This window comes from Amblyomma mixtum, chromosome 2 (genome assembly GCF_055824585.1).
Source record: "Amblyomma mixtum isolate Tamu chromosome 2, ASM5582458v1, whole genome shotgun sequence".
Lineage (NCBI taxonomy): Eukaryota > Metazoa > Arthropoda > Arachnida > Ixodida > Ixodidae > Amblyomma > Amblyomma mixtum.
The window spans coordinates 278152290-278173978 of record NC_143013.1 but is presented as its reverse complement, the minus strand read 5'-3'; the positions used below and the strand labels follow the sequence as shown (position 1 = coordinate 278173978).

The window sequence follows — 21689 nt, the reverse complement described above, 5'->3', positions numbered from 1 at the left end:
TGTGTGTGCAAGATACGGTTTGTACAGCTCCCGTCAAAAGTACACAGCCCAAGGGGTTTGTTTCTAAGCTGTTTAGCGGGAATCCTAGCATGTCTAACAGTCCAAAGGTTGGGAAAATTAAGGACGCATAGCCATTCCTCTTCCGAGAGATTATGGTCACTGAGGATGCATAACGAGGCTGACCGCAGGCCTCACAAGCAAACCCCTTGGGCTGTATACTTTTGACGGGGGGTGTACATATTGATGGCAATGGTGTAATTTTGAGATGCGTAACAAAATCTGGCCTTTAAAGATTGTCCGGCGCGCACTCTGCGAGTACTTAAGAGAATCATAGAAAGACAACGGGGTACGTTTTTGACAATAGATAGATAGCAAAAAAAAAAAGAAGCATCCCGATGGGAGATAGCGCATATATTAACATTTGAGGCTCAGTCTGGCGATTTTAGAGAAATTGCGTCCATAAACAACTTCGTGCTGAAAATGTGCACTTGTCTATAATTTATGGATATGTCAGTGCGAAACCGCTTCTTTGCCACAGGTCTGTGGGCTACATTACGGTCCGTTCGTCTGACATTACGTCGGATTTTGTTCTGTATAACTTTGAAACGGTGCGCAATGGGTACAGTCAACGACATAATTCAGTAGTTGAAATGTTCCAGAACTTGTAGCACCCATTACCGGACGTAAGTTGCTGATGGGAAAGTTCCTAATAAATGATATGCCTAACGTGACAGCCATTTTAAAGTGAAGTCCATCAGTCCACTTTTTTTAGAGTGATTATCACGACACGAGGAAACCAAAGACTCCTTTGCACATCTCAAAAATGAGCAGGACCGAAATAGCGCGCGTAGCCCAACTTAGACGTATGACTTCATTTTGAAATGCCAACTAAAATAGTGTACCTGTTGCCTGTCATGGCTGCTTCACGCACAGGTTCCTAGTTCGGGTAAGTTGCCATTCTTCTCAGCTCATTCAAACATGACTGCCACATGAGAAGAGCATGTACACCCCGCGTCAAAAGTATACAGCCCAAGGGGTTTGCTTGTCAGGCCTGCAGTCAGCCTCGTTATGCATCCTCAGCGCCAGTAATCTCTCGTAAGAGGAATGGCTATGTGTCCTGAATTTTCTCAAGCTTTGGGCTGTTAGACATGCTAAGGGGCTCCGCTATACAGCTTACGAGCAAACCCCTTGGGCTATATACTTTTGACGGGGGCTGTGCCTTGCACATGTGCGCCGCAGATCCACATGGCGTAACGGTCGAAGATGATCGCAGAGTGTCGTTTCATTGTAATATACTGTGGGAGCGGCACCATGCAACTATACAAAGTTTCTTCAGTAGGTATTCCTGGTAATCATAAGACAAGCAGAGAGAGGCAGAAAATAGAGAAGGCAGAGAGGTTAACCAGGCAATAGACTTCTAATTAAGCAAGATATTTTGTTTATTAAGCATTGATTACAAAAATTCAGGGGGCACTTTGACTGTCTAAAGCGCGTAGAGGCGAAAGCGTTTTCCGCACCACTTTCAGTGCTTCTGTGGCACTGGTGGCGTCACATGTAATTGAGTACTAATTACTACGTGATGACAAATCACTAATTAATGGTTAATTACTGATTAATGCCTGAAAACTAATTAACTGCTAATTAAGTTTAAGCTTAAGCTTCGCCTTTAGGAGTGGAACGCGACAGCGTGTTGTAGCGCTGCCAGGGAGTCCACGGAACGCCACCACCCGTTCGGTGCGATGCCTTGCCGTTTCAACGCAACGGTTTTTGAGGAAAGGAAATGGCGCAGTAAATCTCTGTCATCTCGGTGGACACCTGAACCGCACCGTAGAGGAAGGGAGGAAGTGGGAGTGAAAGAAGAAAGAGGGGTCGTAATGAAGAAAATGAAAATTGTATTTGAGGAAAGGAAATTGCGCATTAACTGTCTCACATATCTCGGTGGACACCCCTCAAAATTCAGGGGGGGGGGGGGAGGGTGCACTTTTTTGACCTAAAGTGTGGTCACTGATGTGTGGTTAAGATGTTAAGCTTCGCCTCTAAGAGTGGAACGCGAGAGCGTCTTGCAACGCTGCCAGGGAGTCCATAGAACGCCATAGCCCATTCGGTTCTACGCCTCGCTCGTCGGTAAATTGGTTTTTGAGGAAAGGAAATGTATTTCTCTCTCATATCTCGGTGGACACCTAAACCTCGCCGGAAGGGAAGGGAGGAGGATGGCAGTGAGCGAAGACACCGTATTCACTAGACGTGCCTTTGTTCATTCCAAACCATCGAGCTGGCATGGTGGTGGTGGTGGTGGTGAAAAACTTTAATCAAAGAGAGCTTGAGGGTTAAAAAAAAATAAATAACCCTGCTGCATGGTCGGTATCCTTAGTCCGGGACACCGCATGACGAGGCCCCGTCTCGCGCCCGCTTGACCAGAGCCCTTTGGGACTCCAGTGTGGAGCAGTTGAGGAGGGCAGTCTCCCATGCCTCTCGGGTGGGGGTGGGGGAGGGGGGAAGGTGAGGATTCTGAGTACATGCCCACACCATGTGAAAGATATCGCAGATCTCTCCACAGTGCGGGCAGCGCCCATCTGTGTTCGGATCGAAGTGTTTTGCTATTGCAGGACAGAGAAGGGTTCCTGTCTGCAGGCGCCGCAGAGTTCGCTCCTCCGCCTTACTCAGCCCCTTGGCAGGGGCCGGGTAGAGACGGTGGCTGTCGCAATAATAAATTAGGATTTCGCGGAACCGCAGAAGCGGTTTATGAGCTTCTGAGCCATGAGAGCTAGGATGAGGAGCCCGGTGTGTGAGCGCTCGGGCGGCCGCATCAGCGGCCTCATTGCCTCGTAGACCCTGGTGGCCAGGAGCTCGACCAATTTCTTACTAGGTTTTATTTATTTATATGGCCTGACTAGAGAAGTTAATTAGGCTAATTAGGTAATTAAGCAATTAACTAAGCTCAGTCCCACTTACTTGGAGCATCACTATATGGTCTCTTCAATTGGTTGCATGGTTACTAGCCAAAGTACAATTGGCCCCGTTTGAAATTGGCGCACTGTGACGTCACAACCGTTTAGACCAACTGAAAAGCGTGACATTCTCTGTCGACAACTGCTGCTTACAACGATGAGACATTAAAGGCTTTCGCCTTAATAGAATGCTTTCTATACGAAACCTTTTCCGCTAGTGCGTATACAGAATGGCTAAAATGTATTGCTGAGAAGTTTTATCGGAGCACGTTTAAGTGATTATATTCACCAAACAAGCCTGGAAAGGCTCTCCGACTGCCCAGTTACCACAACGTAAAGAAGATTTCTTTGCAACTGTTAGAATGTTTTCGCACCTGTCTGCAGTGGACCTATCGGCAGTGGTTAAAATTAAACGCAGTAATAACGCCAAACATTCTCCTTGTATTATATCGGTAAGGTTCCATTCATTCTTTTACAGGCGCCTGCCAAATACACCTCTGTGTTCTTTTTCTCCAGACTTTTTGCACACTACTTAAAATTTTCTTCACGCTGATTTTTTCAGTCCATAATTGTTTTCCGTCCTCAGGTCCGTCACTGATGGGTTAAAGTTGCTATCTTGACTTAATTAGCCCTACAATGTCATTGGTAAATTGGAGGTAATTAAACCATTCTTAATTTCCTCAGGCACCTAGCTCTTCCAAACCCAATCCTCCGGACTCCTCTTCTGATTATATTCTGAGTAGTTTAAGGCAAATTGGGTTGTCTTGTTTTACACGCTTTCTAAAGGGCAGTATTTTCACCCTCCCCCTGTGGACCATTGGGGTTCTGTGCACAGGTTGCACGTAATTTTCTGCACACTTCTCAAAAGCTTCTGTTCGGTCCGAAAACAGCAGCATACTCAACAAGCTGGAGTCATCTCTTCTCCACGTACGCGCCTCTCTGAGCCTACGTACGCAGTTATGTAACACTTGAAATGAGACATCTGAGCTAAAAATAAAACACCTGGGAGTTGGCCTAACAGCAATTGGAGAAGATCTGAGTCTCAGCTTATACGGCGCCCTTTGGACCCTTGGGTTTCGGTGTCGAATCCATAAACAGCCAATAGCGTCGGCATGATTGTACATGCACCGAAGGTGAAGTTTGGGAAACCCTTACATTCGCGTCGTGGGTACGAGGCGCCTATTGCCTGGGGACTGGGAGGGGAGGCACGCAAAAATAATCTCGTTGTTTTGGCATATGGCGTCGTAGATATCAGAATTTGAACTTTACACGTGTAAAGGAATTTATGTCACAATCACAGAGATTTTTTTTAGACATGCTGTTCGCCTGGGTTGCTTCATTAGCAGTGCGCGAAGGCGTCGCCTTTGAAGCGGCCTTTAAGAGGATCCCGCTTTTCAAGCGTAGTCGGTTTCGACACTCACAGACAGTGAGACGTCATTCGAACCACTGAAACGTCGAACTTCCCTCGATAAATACTCTCAGCTTTTTGCTATAGCGTGAGGAGTTCGGTCTGCTGAAAACTCGGCGTCGTCTGTCGTCTTGCGTCAGTGGAAAAAAAAATCTCAGAAGTGTTCAATGAAGCTAGCTTATTAGTGGAGGGTTCAAAAAAAGTGAGAAGTGGCGAGGAGGTTCCTGTGGTGGGTATTTCAGAATATGGAAGTAATACATTGAACGAAATTAGCCGGCATTAAGGGAGAACACAGGCCCTCTGTGTGCGAGGCTGGCACGCGACGCGGTCTACGAGGGGTCTGTAATAAAATGGCTGTTTGGGCGAGTTGGTTATACATCGTGGAATAAAACAGCGCAAGGACACATGACAAGAACGGAGAGAAGACACACACATCAGCGCCGTGTGTCTTCTCTCCGTTCTTGTCATGTGTCCTTGCGCTGTTTTATTCCACTATACGAGGGGTCGCTGGTTCAAGCGTGTTCGAAGGTCGCCTAGTGAACGCACTGCGGCGTTTGTGACCTAGTAACGTGCGTTTGAGCTTTTTGTATGAGTATTTAGTGGCGTAGTATGTCGTGAAGTGCGACCTAGACAGTGATTGGTGATGGTAAGTGGTAATCGGAAATGTGATCGGCAATTGTGATTGGAATCGATTACCGTGGTCGGTGAAGTGATCATGGATTGGTAATCGGAAATGGTGATTGGTAATCGGTGACTAGTGCCTGCTGATTGGTGATCGATAATTGTAATCGATAACTGGGATTGGTACTTGGTAATTAAATGCGCTTTATGATTGGTAACTGATACTTGTGTGTTCGAAAAGTCATTAATTGGTGATTTGTATTTGATAATTCTGAATTCGAGAAGTGTCGCCTTCTCGCGGCGGCTGCCGAGGGAAGCAGCCTGTGACGACATGTGTCGGAAGTTTCAATCGCGCATGAGTACAGCTAAGGGGGCCGCCAGTTGGAGGGGGTGGTTGCATTATGCGTGGAAAGTTTCAGTCGCGCCTGAGCGCCGTTGGAGGCGCTATTACGTCTATTCTTAAGGCGAAACTTCTTAACAAGTATGCTCAAATAGCAGCTCATCTCTGGTTTATGTGCTGATAGTGAGTGCATGGATACAAATAACTTGGAGTTGAAGGGTACAGTCAAAGTTACCCTTAACGCTCTCTGGACGCGATTTGTCAAAGACAAAACCACCCCAAGTTACACGCAGCTTCGCCGAAAGCAAGCTTTCCTGGACTGTTCACTCTTCTAATGGATTTCAAAACACCACGTGTGTGTCACCAGAGGCCTTATTCAAGAGGAAGCCATCTTAATATCTCGTATCCATATAGGTCAGCCGCCCTCTGGGGCGGCGTTGTGGGATAAGACTGCATGTATTGCCGTAATACTCGCTGTGGAGGTGTCCCGGTGAGATTTGACATCGTCTGCTCGACTCCTCCTAAGTAGCTTCAGTGCGGCGGGTTCACTTTGATGAGCTAAGACATATAATGGTACTACATAACTGCGTGACAGTGTTTCAACGAAGACACTGAACGCATGAGAGGGAGAATTTCATATCGGCCTTATTCGCGACGCGACTTTCCGCATGAATGGTGGAGCCTAGCGTAGTTGCCCTATTGTCTCACAAGCGCTAGAAGCTTTCGCAGTACTTGCTTCATAAATAACGGGCTATTGGCTATCTCGCTTATGTTCATCAGCATGGTCTCGAGCGCTTAAGCGTACAGGTGACATTAACGCATGTCCTAATACCGCTCTCGACATTCCGTCCCTTAACACAGGCGACGCTGAGTCGAAGGGATAGCTGGCATACGTTGTAAGGAAGGGCACAAGTTCCCTTAACTAACTCACTGCGCCTACTTACATCACGGAACACGTCTGCCCCGGTGAGGCTGAAAATGCAGCTGAATTTCTCACCGGAACTACGAGGAATTCTCTTCCATTTCCTTTAGTTTTACGTGAAGGAGAAAGGCCGCTTACAACCCCTCCATACACACACACGTCTGCGAACTGAGTTGGCTCGATACAGCAAACCTCCAAAGTTATGCCAGCAAACTCCTCATTCAGCAGTGATATAAAATACTCTAATCTGGCTTTCTTGCAGTTTGTCTCAAAAGGTCATCCTCGGAAACATGAAAAGGCTGGTAGCGCTGAAGATAAGCGTGTCAGCTCGCAAACAACGCAAAAAATTAGTCCTACCATCCGAGTACCAGGCGACGTTATCTCCGACGGCCACCGAGCGAACAAGTCTCTCGATAACTTATGTCCACTAATACCTCCAAGCTTGGGTGAGCATGCGATTTCGAACTTGCTTTTGTTTATGTAAAATGAACTGTTTTGTTTTTAGTTATTCTGATGAACTTGCTATTGCATGGTGCCGTATCAAATTTAGCTGTGTCCGTTCATTGAACAACCTCATAATTACGGAATTATTTATATGTATCAAATAAGGACTGTCGAGGACAACGCAAATATCCTGTGCTCTTCGTTATGTTTTTTTTCTTTTGTTGCGAAATCAACACTACGCGAGTCGCCGAGCCATTTCGCGGAGCTGAGGCAAGACCATACTGCGCATGCGCGAGGAGCAGGGACGTCACACGGAGCAACGCTACTAGATTACTGGTCAGTTTGCAAACTCCGCTGCAGTTCGTCGGCCAAACGTGGCCCCAATCGGTTCCCTCTCGTGAGGTGGAGCTTTCGACGCTGTTGGCCCGCTGCGGCCGGTCTCTCGTCCCACGAACTATCGCTATGAGACGAGCGCGCCGTGTTTAACGCCACTCTATGCCGGTAATTCCTGTTTAACGAAGATATTTCCAAGATAGTGCACAAATATTATTCTGAATGTGCAACTACAGTGGCTGCGCGAACGGTCCTGGGAGGCAGAGGTACGATCGGGATGTCTGAATCATGAGCTATTTCGATGAGACATCTGGTTCTTGGTCGGGTATAGTTTTTTGTTTCATTTAGTTCGCTACAAACTAAATTACTCTGCATACGGCGAGCCACGACACGGTAAATGAGTCGCATGTTGCCGAAAATATCGAAACCTAAGGCAAAGTACCATCGGTTTGAAGCAAGGCAGTCAATAACGCATACGGGCATTTTAAAAGGGAGATGCAGGACTACCACCGTGAAACTTCGACGTTATTAAGGTCATAAAACGCGAAAAATGACGGTAATAGCACAGGTCAGATTGAAAGCAGTTTATTCAATTCATATAGGAGAAAAACCTATACCGGTGGCTCAGTGGTTATGGTGCTCGGCTGCTGACCCGAAAGACGCGGGTTCGATCCCGGCCGCGGCGGTTGAATTTCTTTAGAGGAGAAATTCTAGAGGCCCGTGTACTGCGCGATGTCAGTGCACGCTAAAGAACCCCAGGTGGTCGGAATTTCCGGAGCCCTCCACTACGGCGTCTCTCATAGCCTTAGTCGCTTTGGGACGTTAAACCCTATAAACCAACCAAACCAACCAAAAAAACCTATGCATCTTGATGGGCGCCACTTTTAATGGGCCAAACAGTTACAAGATACGTGCTTTTACAAGAGACAAGTGACGTGCTAGAAAAAGAGTGTATTCTTGTAGCAATAACAAAGTTCAGTATCTGACAAGTGAATACCGACACGTGCTCAGCCCAACCCAAGCGAGCAAGGCTGCACTTCTCTAGCTCTTCCAGCACTTTCCAGAAAATGTTTGCAGCCTTTGCGATGGTCAGTGTGAATGGCGGTCGCACATTACGTAGAATGCTTATCTTGCCTTGGTTTGGGAGCAGACAGGTCGACAGCTCGGCCGCACCGACTCACGGACGCATAGCTCGGGTGCACCGGCGCTGTTGCGCTTCTGTGTTGCGTTGCAGCCGGAGCCAACGCCGCACGAGCTGCGGTGCTCGAAATGCACTTATATAAATCTGGCGAGGACACAGAGGAGCAGCGATCAACTTGCAGCGCAGTTTAATCCAAAAAAGGAACGCCTGGCACAAAAATGCTTCGCTGTAATCTTCGCTGATGTATCAGTGCGGCTACTCTGCCGAGAAAACCGGTCAAAGAGCGACGAGAGCGCCCCCGCTCGGCGGTACAGGCAAAGGTGACATCCGCGGCGTCGGAGTTTGTAAACTGAAGAAGTAATCTAGTAACGTTGACATGGAGCACAGCTGGCGCGCCGCCGCCATCGCTGCGCGGGTGACTCAGAGGTGCCGCAGCCGGACTCGCCAGTTTTGCATGCGCAGTAGCGGCGCATAGCTAGCGTGCCGGTGCCGCCGCCGCTGCCGCGCGCTCTCCATGGCCTCTCTCTCTCTCTCCATGTTGCTTTCACAATCCTCCAGGTTTAACCAGAGCTAAACCAATGCCAATTTTTGACACTTACCGACGCCTCTGTCGCTCTCTATTGCGCTTGAAACGCAGTGGGCTACATCCCTGTGAAGACGGACGTGACTTCTGTGGAGGCCGTGGAGAGCGAGTTCCCGAATCTACAGGCAGGGGGCCATTTCCAGCCGGAAGAGTGCACTTCGAGACATCGGGTTGCTATACTTGTTCCGTACCGGGATCGTGCTGCACACCTACCTGTGTTTCTCTACAACCTGCACAGGGTGCTTTCGCGGCAACAGATCGACTACGGAATTTTTGTAATCGAACAGGTGAGTTTAGACCCTAAAGTTGTGCTTACCGACGGTCTTTATCACGCAGCAGATAAGTTTCTTTTCTTTCTTCCCCCGAGCCGTAAGAGAATGGAACGCCCTAGATAAATCTAAAACTTCGCACGATTCCTTAGAAAAGTTCGTTTTAAGCGCGCAGCCTCATCAGTCCTGTCAACAAGCCAGACCTGATGATCATGTTCAGTGTGTATTTGTTTTGTGTTGTTGCTCACTCGATGTGTACGCAGTGTATTACTGTATGAAGGAATGCTTTGAGATGTGTTTGAGCGCATGCTTGCAAGACCACAGTTGCCGACTATCTCCCGTCTAATACGCCGCACTTGGTGTGACCGCTCATGTATGCTTTAACATCTTGTCTTTTTAGACCTGACTGTTGGTCTTTGTGTTGTATTATTGTTTGTTAATTTGTATCTTCTTGCTTATAAATCCACTCCTCTAACAGTCCCCGTGGGACTAACAGTATGTTCAAATAAAATAAATAAATAAATACAATAAAAGTCATAAGGCAATCAAAATACGGCGCACTTCTTAACATACAGTAACTGTGCCACGGAAGAATGCATTAGGATTTGAAATACATTAACCTAGCACTTACTGTTGTGGCCGCGGCAGTAGAATGCTGCAACTTTCGTCCTGAAAATTTGCCATCCAAAGACTTATTCGGGTTCAGATTACGCCAGAAACGTCGCTTTGTAATCGTCGTCACCCCACTACATCCACTGGTGCACAGATACCTCTCTCATATCCCTCCAATTAACCCTCTCTTTTTCCGCATATCCTGCGTAAATATCGTGTTTCTATATATCTAAGCTATTCTGATATCGTGCTTCGTAATTCCGCATCGCTCGTGCATAAAGCTGAGTACAGCCCAAGTCAACTTTTTCTTCATTGGTGGCTGCCTTGTAGACGGTCGCAGTCACCTCAGACAGAGAGAAAGCACTACTAAAATTAAACTTCGCCTTCTTGGGTGAACTGTTCGTTTACAAAGAATAGCGCTGGTTACGTGTCTGGCTCTCTCTATCGCGTAGCAATCACAATTTTTCGGGTTCGAAAGAAGTGAACTATAGCTGGTTGGTGTGGACGACTGTTCGCGACATCAGTAACTGCTCGCAATTTTTAAAGGCTGAGTTCGGGAGCAACGTCTGATGCGTTCTTCTGTAAAAAGGCGAATGGGGCTTCTGTTTAGGCCAATTATTTGCACTTGTCGTGAATATTTACTCTTCTTCCATTTCTTGTCAACGAAAAAGAACAAAAATAACTAAAGGGCTGTGCGTATGCGAAACAACGCATTTGCTTTCCCAGGGTGACAAGCTGGGTTTTAACAGAGCCAAGCTTCTGAACATTGGCTTCGTGGAGTCGACGGCGCTGTACGACTTCCAGTGCTTCGTGTTCCATGACGTTGACCTGGTGCCAATGGATGATCGCAACGTATACACGTGCCCAGAACAGCCACGGCACATGTCCGTTATGAGAAACGACACGTCCATGTAAGTGTTTTGAACATCGAGCACTAGAAACTGACGTCTTATGCGGCAGATCCTGTCAAGGCTATAGTGTACCAGGCGGGAAGATTAAAAGAGTTAAAAAAATTGTGTTGATACGCATTATGTTATATTAAAAATTGGTGTATATGTTCGGTAAAAAGCAAGAAACGAAAACCTAGAACGCTAAGGTGCAATCTACGTGGATTCCTCGTTAGGAACAGTGGATGGGGGGGCATGGCGTTTTCTCCGACCTGTGTACACAAATGTGGTTCCTCGTTTTTCTGTTGGCGGTGGTGTGATATAGTGGTAGCTTGGGGGGGGGGGGGGAGAGAAGGAGGAAAGGCGGGAGGTCAACCGGTAAATGAAACAAACCAGTTTGCTACCCTACACTGGGGCAAAGGGATGAGGGGGTATAAAGGTGAGGGAAGAAATTTGGGGAAGACACTATGTAGTGCTTCAAGGCATTTCGACCTACGCGACGTAAATAGGCCGAGTTTCGTTGTTTTTTTCTGTATTACTAGCCGTGGAGTCAACGGAGCGTGTTTTTCAAAGGATTTAGGTTGTCGGTCACCTCCTGCACGCGTCAAAGGCAGCGGCGTCTCGATGCCTTGTCTAATGTAATGGTTCAATAGCATTCAAGGTTTAAAAAATGGCCGTGTATAGAAACAACAAAAATTTAGAGGTCTTCTGGCTAACAAAAAACAATTTCCGAAGAACAACATTTTTTTCAAGTGGCTTCAAATTGAACTGGCACTGACCTTTCCAATATTTGATTTTGTGGAAACGAAATTTGGACATTTCACAATATGGATACCCCCGTCACGATGCTAGAATAGAACCAAATGCGTCCAACCGCACGTATCAGCAGCACCATAACCGATTCGTCTAACGCTGCACCGCACAGATAAAGGGGTTCGCAGATCAGACCTTCGCAACGGCGCTGTACATTTCGGCTGTTTCAAAGCTGGAGACACCGATGTTTCTGGACACACCAGCCGAGCTCTACCTCTCGGTTCTGTTCACTCCTGTATGTTTTTGACGACGCAGGGTTTTGTTCAGTTCGCGGAGAGATGCAATGACAATGCTTTTCAAAGACCGATGTCAGCCTTTTTATATTACAACCTCCAATAAACTTGAAGCTTGCACGTCTCGAATGCCTTAAGAAATGCACTGAGCTCACTATTACCCGACAACAACGAAGTTAGCTTGGTGTTGGTACTTTTGCCTGGCCCATAATTTGAGAATCTTCATGACGCATACCGCAAGCTACGAGATCTCACTTGTGGTGAGCCTACTAAAGTGGGTCGATGCATCGTGCATACAATTTAACCACACCAAACAGCTTCCATGTGAGTGGCGCCATATGCTTGCTTCAGACTTGCCCTGCATTATTGTTTGAGAGAAGAGCGCAGAAGAAGGAGTGAATCTGTATATCGTCGCAGGGTCTTCTACCCGCTCTTCTTCGGTGGAGTCAGTGCCGTGAGTAAGGAGCACATGCTTCGCGTCAATGGCTACTCCAATGCCTACTGGGGATGGGGAGCGGAGGACGATGACTTCGCTTACAGGTGAGTTGGCTTTGAACTAAAGAAGCCCGTTGACTGGTGTTCTAACAGCGGCGCTTTCGCATCCAGTTCTTAACGTTTGTCAGAATTTTTATTTTTTTTCCTACACTATGTTATCTTTCGCTGTCCGCAGGCTGAACAAAGCACGATTGAAGATCCAAAGGCGTTCCGGTGATATTGCCCGATACTTTGCCCTTGGACATGTCAAGAATAAGCCAAGTGAAAAAAGGTGAGTTGTTGAATAGAGCTGAGAGCATTTGATGTCTCCAGACTGGAGTCTCTTTTCACGCTCAATTTTTCTTCGTGGCAGTAAACTCATATGTATGGTATGATCCTCTCCTCTACTTGCAAGAAAGGCGTAAGAAATGAGCATATGACCTCGACTTAAGAACGCTAATTACGTCGGGTATAGTGCAACATACCAAAAAGAAATCTTCTCTACAAATGACCTCTGTTACGCACCTACTACTTCCACCTAAAAGATACCAGCAATGTAATAACAAATATAGCAAACCTAAAAAGGAACATGCCCGCATATGACACACGCAGCCCTGAAAAATGGTTCATCCCTGTTTCCAGAACAAATTAAGGTCACCAAATGATAGAAAACACCCTGCCACGACTACTAAATTCTTATTAAGAAGCTGGAATTGACATCTGAACCTCAACACCATCGGAGCTCATCTCTCTTTTAAAAGCAATCATTTAAACAATCGCGATACATGTAACCATGATTTTTTTGCTCTTCTTTTGTAAAAGCGTTCTTTCCCACCCATCTGCCAATATGTAAAGGGGCCAAGGACCCCTCAAGCTGCCAACAAGTAGCTTTTTCTTTGTCATCTTCCATTTTCTTGTAAATGGACACAAATAAAATGAAATGAAATAATGTCCTGGGTAATAGCAACGGGACAAAGATATATATTAGGCCGCTAACGCTTAGCTGCAATAAAACATTTTTTAACACATTGTGCAAAATTCATACGCTGTCCTTAAGCTCAGTGCCTTAATCACGCTTGAACGAAAATGAAAGAGAGAATTCTAGTGTACTAGACGTTTGGACCCCCAGCCGTTGAAAGAGATGGTCGCCGGTTACAAACGACAGATTGTGCGCAACGCATAAAAAAAAAATTGACAGAACAGGCACTCGGGGGTCCTCTTTGCGTATCACTTCGCAGACACACGAACTGTTCTTTCTATCTCCATCACATGACGGTTAACCTAGCCTTAGATTACGATACGGTAGCAACAGAGATCCCTGCCACGCAAGTACACCTGCTCTGTTGCCTAGGTTCTGCCTGCATGTCCTTGTGTACGGAATTGGTCATTTTTGCCGGGAGTTCTCATACCACTTCTGGCGCAGTGGTGCAGCTGTTAGCGAGGCGTCACTGAACCGGCAGGGGGCTGCTTCAAACACAGCTACCGGTGTGGCTTGCGAGACCCACAGGCTGCACTTCCCAAGCAGCTTCTCGCGATCAAATGTTAAGTGCCACCTTCCACGGTTGGGAGTTTGCTCACAATCCGGAGGGCAGGTTGTCGCTTGTGACAGTGGGCAGGTTGTGATGACGTCACAAGGTCACGAGTCTTATGTGGCAGGTGGGTCATCTGCGTTTTCACTCACAACGACGGCAAAGCACGGCGCCGGATTTTCTGCAGCACAGGAGCCTTAACGCTCTGGCGTAAAAGCTGTGAGTGAAGCATGCGCTATGAAATGTACACTGCATTTTTGGTTTTTGCTGAATACTTTGAAACCCAAAGCTGCAATAGAAAGCTTCGGAAAGAGAGTGAGTGTCGAAGTGAAAACATAGATTAGACTTGAAGGCGCGCACGCACGCACGCACGCACACACACACACACACACACACACGCACACACACACACACACGCACACACACACACACACACACACACACACACACACGCACACACGCACACACGCACACACGCGCACACGCGCACACACGCACACACACGCACGCACGCGCGCGCACGCACGCACGCACGCACGCACGCACGCACACACACACACGCACGCACACACACACACCCACACACACACACACACACACACACACACACACACACACACACACACACACACACACACACACACGCGCGCGCGCGCGCACACACACACACGCGAACACGCGAACACGCGCACGCACGCACGCACACACAGACACACACGCACGCACGTACGCGCACGCGCACGCACGCACACACGCACACGCACACGCGCACGCACGCACGCACGCTCGCGCACACGCACACGCGCACGCACGCACGCACACACAGACACACACGCACGCACGCACGTACGCGCACGCACGCACGCACACACGCACACGCACACGCGCACGCACGCACGCGCACGCGCACACACACACACACCAAAACAAACAGCCCACAAGCTTAAAACACAAGCGAGCGCTCGCTTGTTCTTGTGATGATGTGTTTTATGGTGCGTGCGTGTGTGTGTGTGTGTGTGTGTGTGTGTGTGTGTGTGTGTGTGTGTGTGTGTGTGTGTGTGTGTGTGTGTGTGTGTGGTTGCACGGAACGATTGACAGTAGCAAAATTGCGGGAAATATTTCTAGAACATGCGCAAAGTGAAAAGCGTGCGTCAGACCTCTCAGTATAGCGCCCAGCCCTGATGAAGTTCATAAACTCGTCACATAAATGAATTCTCTTTGGATGGTAGCGAAACACACCATAATGATAGAGAGGCCGGAGCTATATAGGTGCCATTGTTGCTGATTTGACTTGTCTTCTATCTACTGGGTTGTGCACACACAGTCTTTGTTAAAAAATATACAGCCCAAGGGGTTTGCTTCCAAGCCGTGTAGCGGGGCTGTTAAGCACGTTTGAGAGACCTAAGATTGGGAGGGTTGAGGACGTAAGTTTTTTCCGCTTTTGTGAGATTAGCGTCCTTTAGTTTGCAAGAGGAGCCACGCTGCAGGGCTCAGAAGGAGACCCCTTGGGCTGTACACTTTTGAGAAAAACTGTACATACTGCTGTGCTCATTAGCCCAATTGCTTTTGCACATGCGTAGATGGTTCATCTAAGCTATGCCTTGCTCCTTTTCAGGATGCAGCTCCTCAACCGATGGTCGGCCAGATCCAAGAAGGACGGCCTCAACAGCCTGAAATACAGGCGCTTGGATCTCGTATTGAAGAAGCTTTACACTTGGATATTGGTGGACTTGAGTGAACAAGAGTGATCCTGGTGTAGTGCGTGCGTGCTAGTCCAGACATACTGTTGTAATTTTTTACTCAAGCACAGCGACGTGGGCAATGTGATGAGGATCTCGTCAAAAACTGTCAGTGTGCAAGATCCCGGGAGCGTTAGCAAAGTAAGATCGGAGCAGGTCTGGCTTTATGGTCTGCTTGTAATTTGTCTCAATTAGGAGTGGCATTAGATGCGGATGTGAGTTATTCAAGTGCTCTTTACGGCCAACCCCAAACGTGGTGAGCGTTAAACGCCAATATTCATGCGCTTATCGTTTACTTCGAAACTAGTGCTTAACTTCCATAACATTTCAACTTGTCGAAATGCTGGCTTCGAGCACTTTGCGAAGCGAAAGTTTGCAAAGGGGGAGAAACTGAAAATAGTGATAATGCTGTGGCTAAGTATATTGCAGCCAGTTGTGTTCACTGCGGGCTCACGGAACTGTCTTTATTCCTCGCTGCTGATGCATGGAGGTGCAGTTGAATTGAACAGTGAAAGTTGTACATAGTTGGAAATTGCTGGGAGGTTGTGCGGGCAGAGTAGAAGCATGCGAGCAATGCGAAGCTTTAAGAACGGACTCTGTCTATGTTCTTCACTGCCAGCTTCTTTTCATCATTACGTTAGGGTACGTTTGTGCTCGTATTTATTTAGCTTCCTGGCTCTGGGCTACAGCGCATGTGATTCTGATAAAGTCGGTATTACGTCGTCGGTGGATGAACCTGATTAAACTAATACAGGTTAAGCTAATTAGGTTATTAAGTGAATAAATTATGGATAGGTAAATGTCAGTCTTCCGTTTGCTCTGCTTATCTTGCACCTTTTCTATGTTTCCCATTCTTTTCGTCACTTATGTGCTCAGGTATGGCAAGGTTTCATATCTTGAGTGATTTTTTTTATACTAATGCAAGGAGAATGTGGTGCCTGATAGCGTATCCGACACTCAACTGGGCAGGAAGAGAAAACTCTCAATAAAACTGACGGTGTAGCTCATAAGTTAATGGCTCCGCAATGCATAATACAGAACAAACACAATAAAATGCACATGTCTGAAATACGTAGACCTAATAGAAGATAAACAATCGTGTAGGCAATAATAATGGCAACAAACAGAAAATAAACAAACCTAAAGGCAGTCATAATGAAAACAAATTGAAATTATATAAAGAATAGAGTACATGAACAAAGCAAAGCCGAAAGATGGGCAAATTGGATAACGTTCATGATGTGACAATAACGCAAAAGGAACACGAGGGGCGGAAAGGAAACGACGCAGACAAGCGCTGAGACATAGCGCTTATCTGCGTCGTTTTCTTTCCGTCCCTCGTATTCCTTTTGCGCTATTGTTACATCATGTACATGAACAACAAACTTTCAGCCACGGCCTAGGAAAGTGACAATAAGTTCACAAATACAGACATATCAAAAGCAATTCACAAAACTTTTACATCCGACAACCAAAGAAATGCAGGCAAAGAAAAAGCAGTCGACCACGAGATCGAGGTGGTCATGGAATTCATAGCCTTTGAAAAGGCGGTGAATCTGTCTTAAGGCATGTCTTGGCCATTGCAATAAAAGATGAGCTATACCCATACTGTCAAGGTAAGAATCATCAGCAGTAAAACGGTGAGCTGAACTAGTTGGCACATTGTTTGACTACAATTAAAGCGCAGCGACAGGTGACGTCAGCGCTATTTGTAGTAAGGCAAGAATCATACCGCGGGCTGTCGACGCGGGAAATTCTACGTAGAAAGTGTTTCATGTCGGCTGCTTCCAATCGCAAGTGCTCAATAAGGTTTTTCAAGATTGCTGTTTCGAGGCAAAGGAATTGTAAACCGAGCCAGTGAATGGGCGCAATATAGATCTGAACTTTTATAATTTGGCTCGAACTATATATTTTCGCTTATACCGACTCGGCCTACTTTTATAAGGCGGCGCATTTCGCTTCCCGAGTGAGGAAGGCTCGAAGTGATAGCATTGCCATGAGCATTCCTAGATTCTGCGTCCACCTCGCTGTTCCCAGGTATAAGGGAATGTCTAGATGTCCATTCCATAACTACAATGCGATGCCCTTTGGTAGATTTGAAAATTTATTTCAGCGTTTCGTAAAACCTCGTAGTGTTGCATTGCATTAGCGAATGTCTGGTGCCAGGCTTAAAGAGAGCAGGGGAAAAGAAGTTCGCAGGCTGTAATTGAGCCGTTGCAGAACTGACAGCGCAGGTCATATCAGACACCCAGCATATATATCGAAAAAGCTGATTTACCTAGCAGAGAAGGGCCTACGTAAGTACGTGTTGTCATTCGGCAAGAAACATTGGTCAGCACACATGACTAACGGGCGCATTTGAAGCGCAAATAGTATAGCATGACGGTCCTTGTTGTGGCACGCTTTATTAAGGCATCCATTTATGGAGTTACTGTGCGTTGTTGTCCATCGAAAGAGGGGTGGGGTGATATGTTGATTTCATTGTAATTATATCGCATTAGTTACATTTGCACTTGGTTATGGCAATAAGATGACAAGTGGGGAAAGTTGGTTTTTGTTCGTCATTAAAGAGTGCGAGCAAGACAGCACAGGAAGAAGACAACGCGAGCACTCACCAGCAACGGAGCGCTGACTGAAACTAGGGAACAATATATACTGTGGGATACATGCGCACTCCATTTCCTCCACCCGCCACAAGGCGAAACGCCCGGACCACCCGGGAATGGAGGAGTGCACATCTCCTTCTCCTTTCGTTCCTGGATGCCACCGCGACGCGACGGTGCTGTACTGGCTGTTCATGACATAAGGAGAAAGAGGGCAAGCATTGCTCAAGGGATAGATAAAGATTTCCACCGCAAGCAGTAAACGGGAAGCATTAAAAGGCGGCGACTGCGCGGGAAGTTCTCCCTCGCCACGGACCACCGAGGAACCCGTATCGTCTGCCCCTGGTACTCACACCTATCCGTGACTCGTGGGACGACCGACGGCCACGGTAAGCCTCCTTCCTATGTTCTTCTCGGATTGAACGTTCTTCCGGCGTGTAGTGCCTTTTATTTTGTGCTAAGACTAAAAAATATTTCGAACCAGCTCTGCGTGTGCCTATTTCGCCCGAAACCTACGCGGCTGCAACTTGTTGCTCCACGGGTTGGAGGCAGTGGTTACGTACAAGTGATGCCTGTGAGTCACTGGCACGGTAACTGTCTTCCTCCGCAGGCTGCTCACGTTACGATCCCCTTAATACACGAAGAGACAAAATAGAAAGAAGCACCAACTCAGACTCACAAAAAGTTTCACATATGTTGTGAGAAAGCCAGAAAAAAAAATCGGTAAAAGAAAGAAAAAACAAAGACGGACAAAAGCGATCGAAGCCAAGAGTTAGTCGGCTATGTTCCATTAAGAAATTGAATTTCATCCGAGGTTGGTGCGACAGAAAGACTACTAATACTTGTGTTACTGCATTTCGCAACACAATACCTTGCTTAAACTTACGTATGAATTCATTTCATTGGGTGAATAAAACAATTGCCTTCAGTGATCTTGGCGGGGAGCGCTGTTTTCTACAAACTTCGGGGCAGTTACGGCAGTGAAAAAGCATGTTGGAAAGTTGACCGGGGTCAAAAGGAATGTTTGTGCCATGCGTCGCTTGTTCAAGAAATGTCTTGCTTGGGAAAAGAACACTTGGCCACAAGCCATCCGAATTTTGTAAACTAAATTTTGACGCGAAGGGAAAACGAGCACGCAACTCTAAGCGCTTATACAGTAACTCTAGATTGCCGCCTGAGCCGTTAGAGTAGCGACTTTGTGCGTGGCGATGATATCGGCCATCGTCTTATTCTTCCTCTCCGTGAGCCCATTGGTTTGCAGATGGTACGCAGTAGTTCAGCGGTGGCTGGTGCAGCTTAGATGAAGAATCTCTTGTGTCAGCTGTGTCAGAAATGCGGCACCACGGTCAGTGATTAAAGCAGGTGTACCGTGACGGCGGACAATACATTCAACAAATTACTTGGCTGCCTCACTACCTGTCGCCGACGGAAGTGCGCGGGAGTCCACGTTTCGCGTGAGGTAGTCAGTCTCTAAGCAGCACCTGGTACAAAAATGTTAACCAATCTGCAGTAACTTGAAATGTTATATTGAAATGTAACCATATAACGTCATATGTTATATCTCAGACATTGTTTTAATATAGGCTTCTAAACATTGTTACAATGTTTGAATCATAATTATAAAACAACGCAGCCCATATACATGGTCTGTTCTGAAAGTAGTAGGACTCATTTTTTTAAACAAAATTTATTCAAGCGAATAGTACAAACGATTACAATTTTTCAAGGTAGCACCCTTCCGCACCTACACGCTGCTGCCAATGAGTTTTACAGTTTTCGCACGCCTCCAGGAACGCCTGGACCGGAATGCTGTTTAGCTCCCTCGCCACGGCCTGTTGAACCGCCTCTACCGATCCGTGATGTTTCCCCTCGAGCGTCGATTTTATTCTCGGGAATATAAAAAAGTCTCGCGGGGCCAAGTCGAGGCTGTAGGGGGCCTGAGGCAGCGTTGCCGCCTTGTGCTGGGCAAAAAATCGGGGTCCTCATTCACATGATGAAGAAGATCCTACCAGTTGGCCTTTTCCTCCTCTGACAACACTCCCGGCACCAACTTCGCGGACGCTTTGCTCATGGATAAGTTTTCTGTCACGATCTCAAAAACTTGGGTTTCAGGAATGCTCAAGTCATCAGCAATCATTCTGATACTCATTCTACGATCACTGTTAAGTAAATGTTTCACTCGCTACACATTTTCGTTGGGCTTCCTGGTCGAAGGTCATCTGGAGCGGTCGTCTTCCTCCACTCTTTCTTACCTTCTCGGAAAAGCTTGTGCCACTCAAAAAACACCTGATCTATATACCCGTGGAAGCGCCACCGTAGGCCTCCTTAATCATGTTGTGAGTCTCTTTGCCCGTTTTACCAAGATTTACTCAAAATTTGATCGCGTATCGCTGATCCAGTAAACGCTCGACGATTCTGCGTGACGAGACGTTTCGACAGGGGTTCACAGCACAAGCGACCTCCTCTCTTTAACGGCCGAGAGCCGACTGCCGATTTTCCCCAGCATTCCCAATATCCCCCTTGAACGATCCTGCACGCGCAGACCACCTCTCGTCCGCTCGTTCGCCAAGGAAAAAAACAGTCCTACTACTTTCAGAACAGACCCTGTATTTTAAGCACTGGGTCCCAGAACCTTTTCTACTGCTTTTATACAATGGACATGTCTTTCAACTATCTGTGCTTTGCGACTAAACCTCTTAGATTTGTCCCCACAATAGATTGTGTGCACAGCCCCAATATTTTGTTGGGCAACTTTGCTTATTACCTTTTCGCCACTACCACGCATGGCACACCACTCAGTAATGGGTATAATAGCTTGACTCGATTGCATCCTTTCGGAGGTGGCCGTATACAGTGTGTGCGAGTTGCATGTTGTGCTGTATTGTGGAGATCAAGTACCGCCTTCATTGCTGGTCCTTGCAAAGCATTCATGAAATTCTGTAGCGTCTCACTGGCGAGCCTGCATGCTCGTGTAAGGTTGCGTTATCATGGCCGAGAATATTACATTTACGTTGTTTGAATGCTTAATTAATGTTACGAAAAGATTACTTGAACACTTATTTCCAACATTAGAAAAACTTTAAAAAACATTATAAACACTCAAAAAATGTTTGATCGAAACAGAAATATGACTTTCTTGTAATGTTTCGGTGGTACTTAGGTGGCTATGATGATGTATCGGTTGCCAGACTGCGAATTCAGAAATCGGCCGAGAAAATAATTTCTAATTGTGTGGAATGGAGCAGGAAATGGTTCGATTCGCTGGAGAAGACCAGCCGGTTGTGTGGGCAGTGTCTTTCACCTCTGGCACCATCGACAAGTTCTTGTGTAGTGACGGACGTACTTACAGCAAGTTTCGGTCAGTTGTATCTTCGTCGAATACGTGAGAGGATTCGTCTATAAGCAAGGTGAATAGCTTTAGGATCATCGTTAAAGGCTTCGGTGACCTCGCTGCGCAGGTCTTCCGGCGCAGCAAGAAGCAACGACCGCTGGCTGCTGTCGAAGTTCTGCTCGTACAAGACACGATGCCTCGGTGATGGCCCAGAGGACGGTGAGGCACTCTTTTTCATTTGATGCGTAATTGCCCACCGCCTTCGAAAGAGCTCGGCTAGTAACACGTGGTACTCCTCTCAGCACCTTCCTGGAATTGCACAAGTTTGACTTCACTACATTAAAGGCCACCAGAATCGGGTATATTACATAACAGGTGGATTAGACGTAGTGGAGCAGTTCAATAAAAAAAGACACGTCAAATACACACACCATGGTGTTAAATGTGGGAGCTATAGAC

At 46.9% G+C, this 21689-nt stretch overlaps 1 protein-coding gene across 2 annotated transcripts in view; it reads left to right on the top strand.

Annotated features, from left to right (window-relative positions):
• LOC149364091 (beta-1,4-N-acetylgalactosaminyltransferase bre-4-like) overlaps window positions 1-16101 on the top strand; it is a 36821-nt gene extending 20720 nt beyond the window's left edge. Inside the window, exons 3-8 of one of the 2 annotated variants that reach the window (XM_089574100.1) lie at window positions 6502-6685; window positions 8795-9027; window positions 10348-10532; window positions 11972-12094; window positions 12225-12320; window positions 15173-16101. In XM_089574100.1, the coding sequence (XP_089430226.1) occupies window positions 6502-6685; window positions 8795-9027; window positions 10348-10532; window positions 11972-12094; window positions 12225-12320; window positions 15173-15305 (954 nt within the window). In that variant the 3' untranslated portion in view covers window positions 15306-16101. The remainder of the gene's footprint in view (window positions 1-6501; window positions 6686-8794; window positions 9028-10347; window positions 10533-11971; window positions 12095-12224; window positions 12321-15172) is intronic. The other variant, XM_089574101.1, reaches the window with a different exon arrangement.
• The last annotated feature ends 5588 nt before the right edge of the window (window positions 16102-21689 follow it).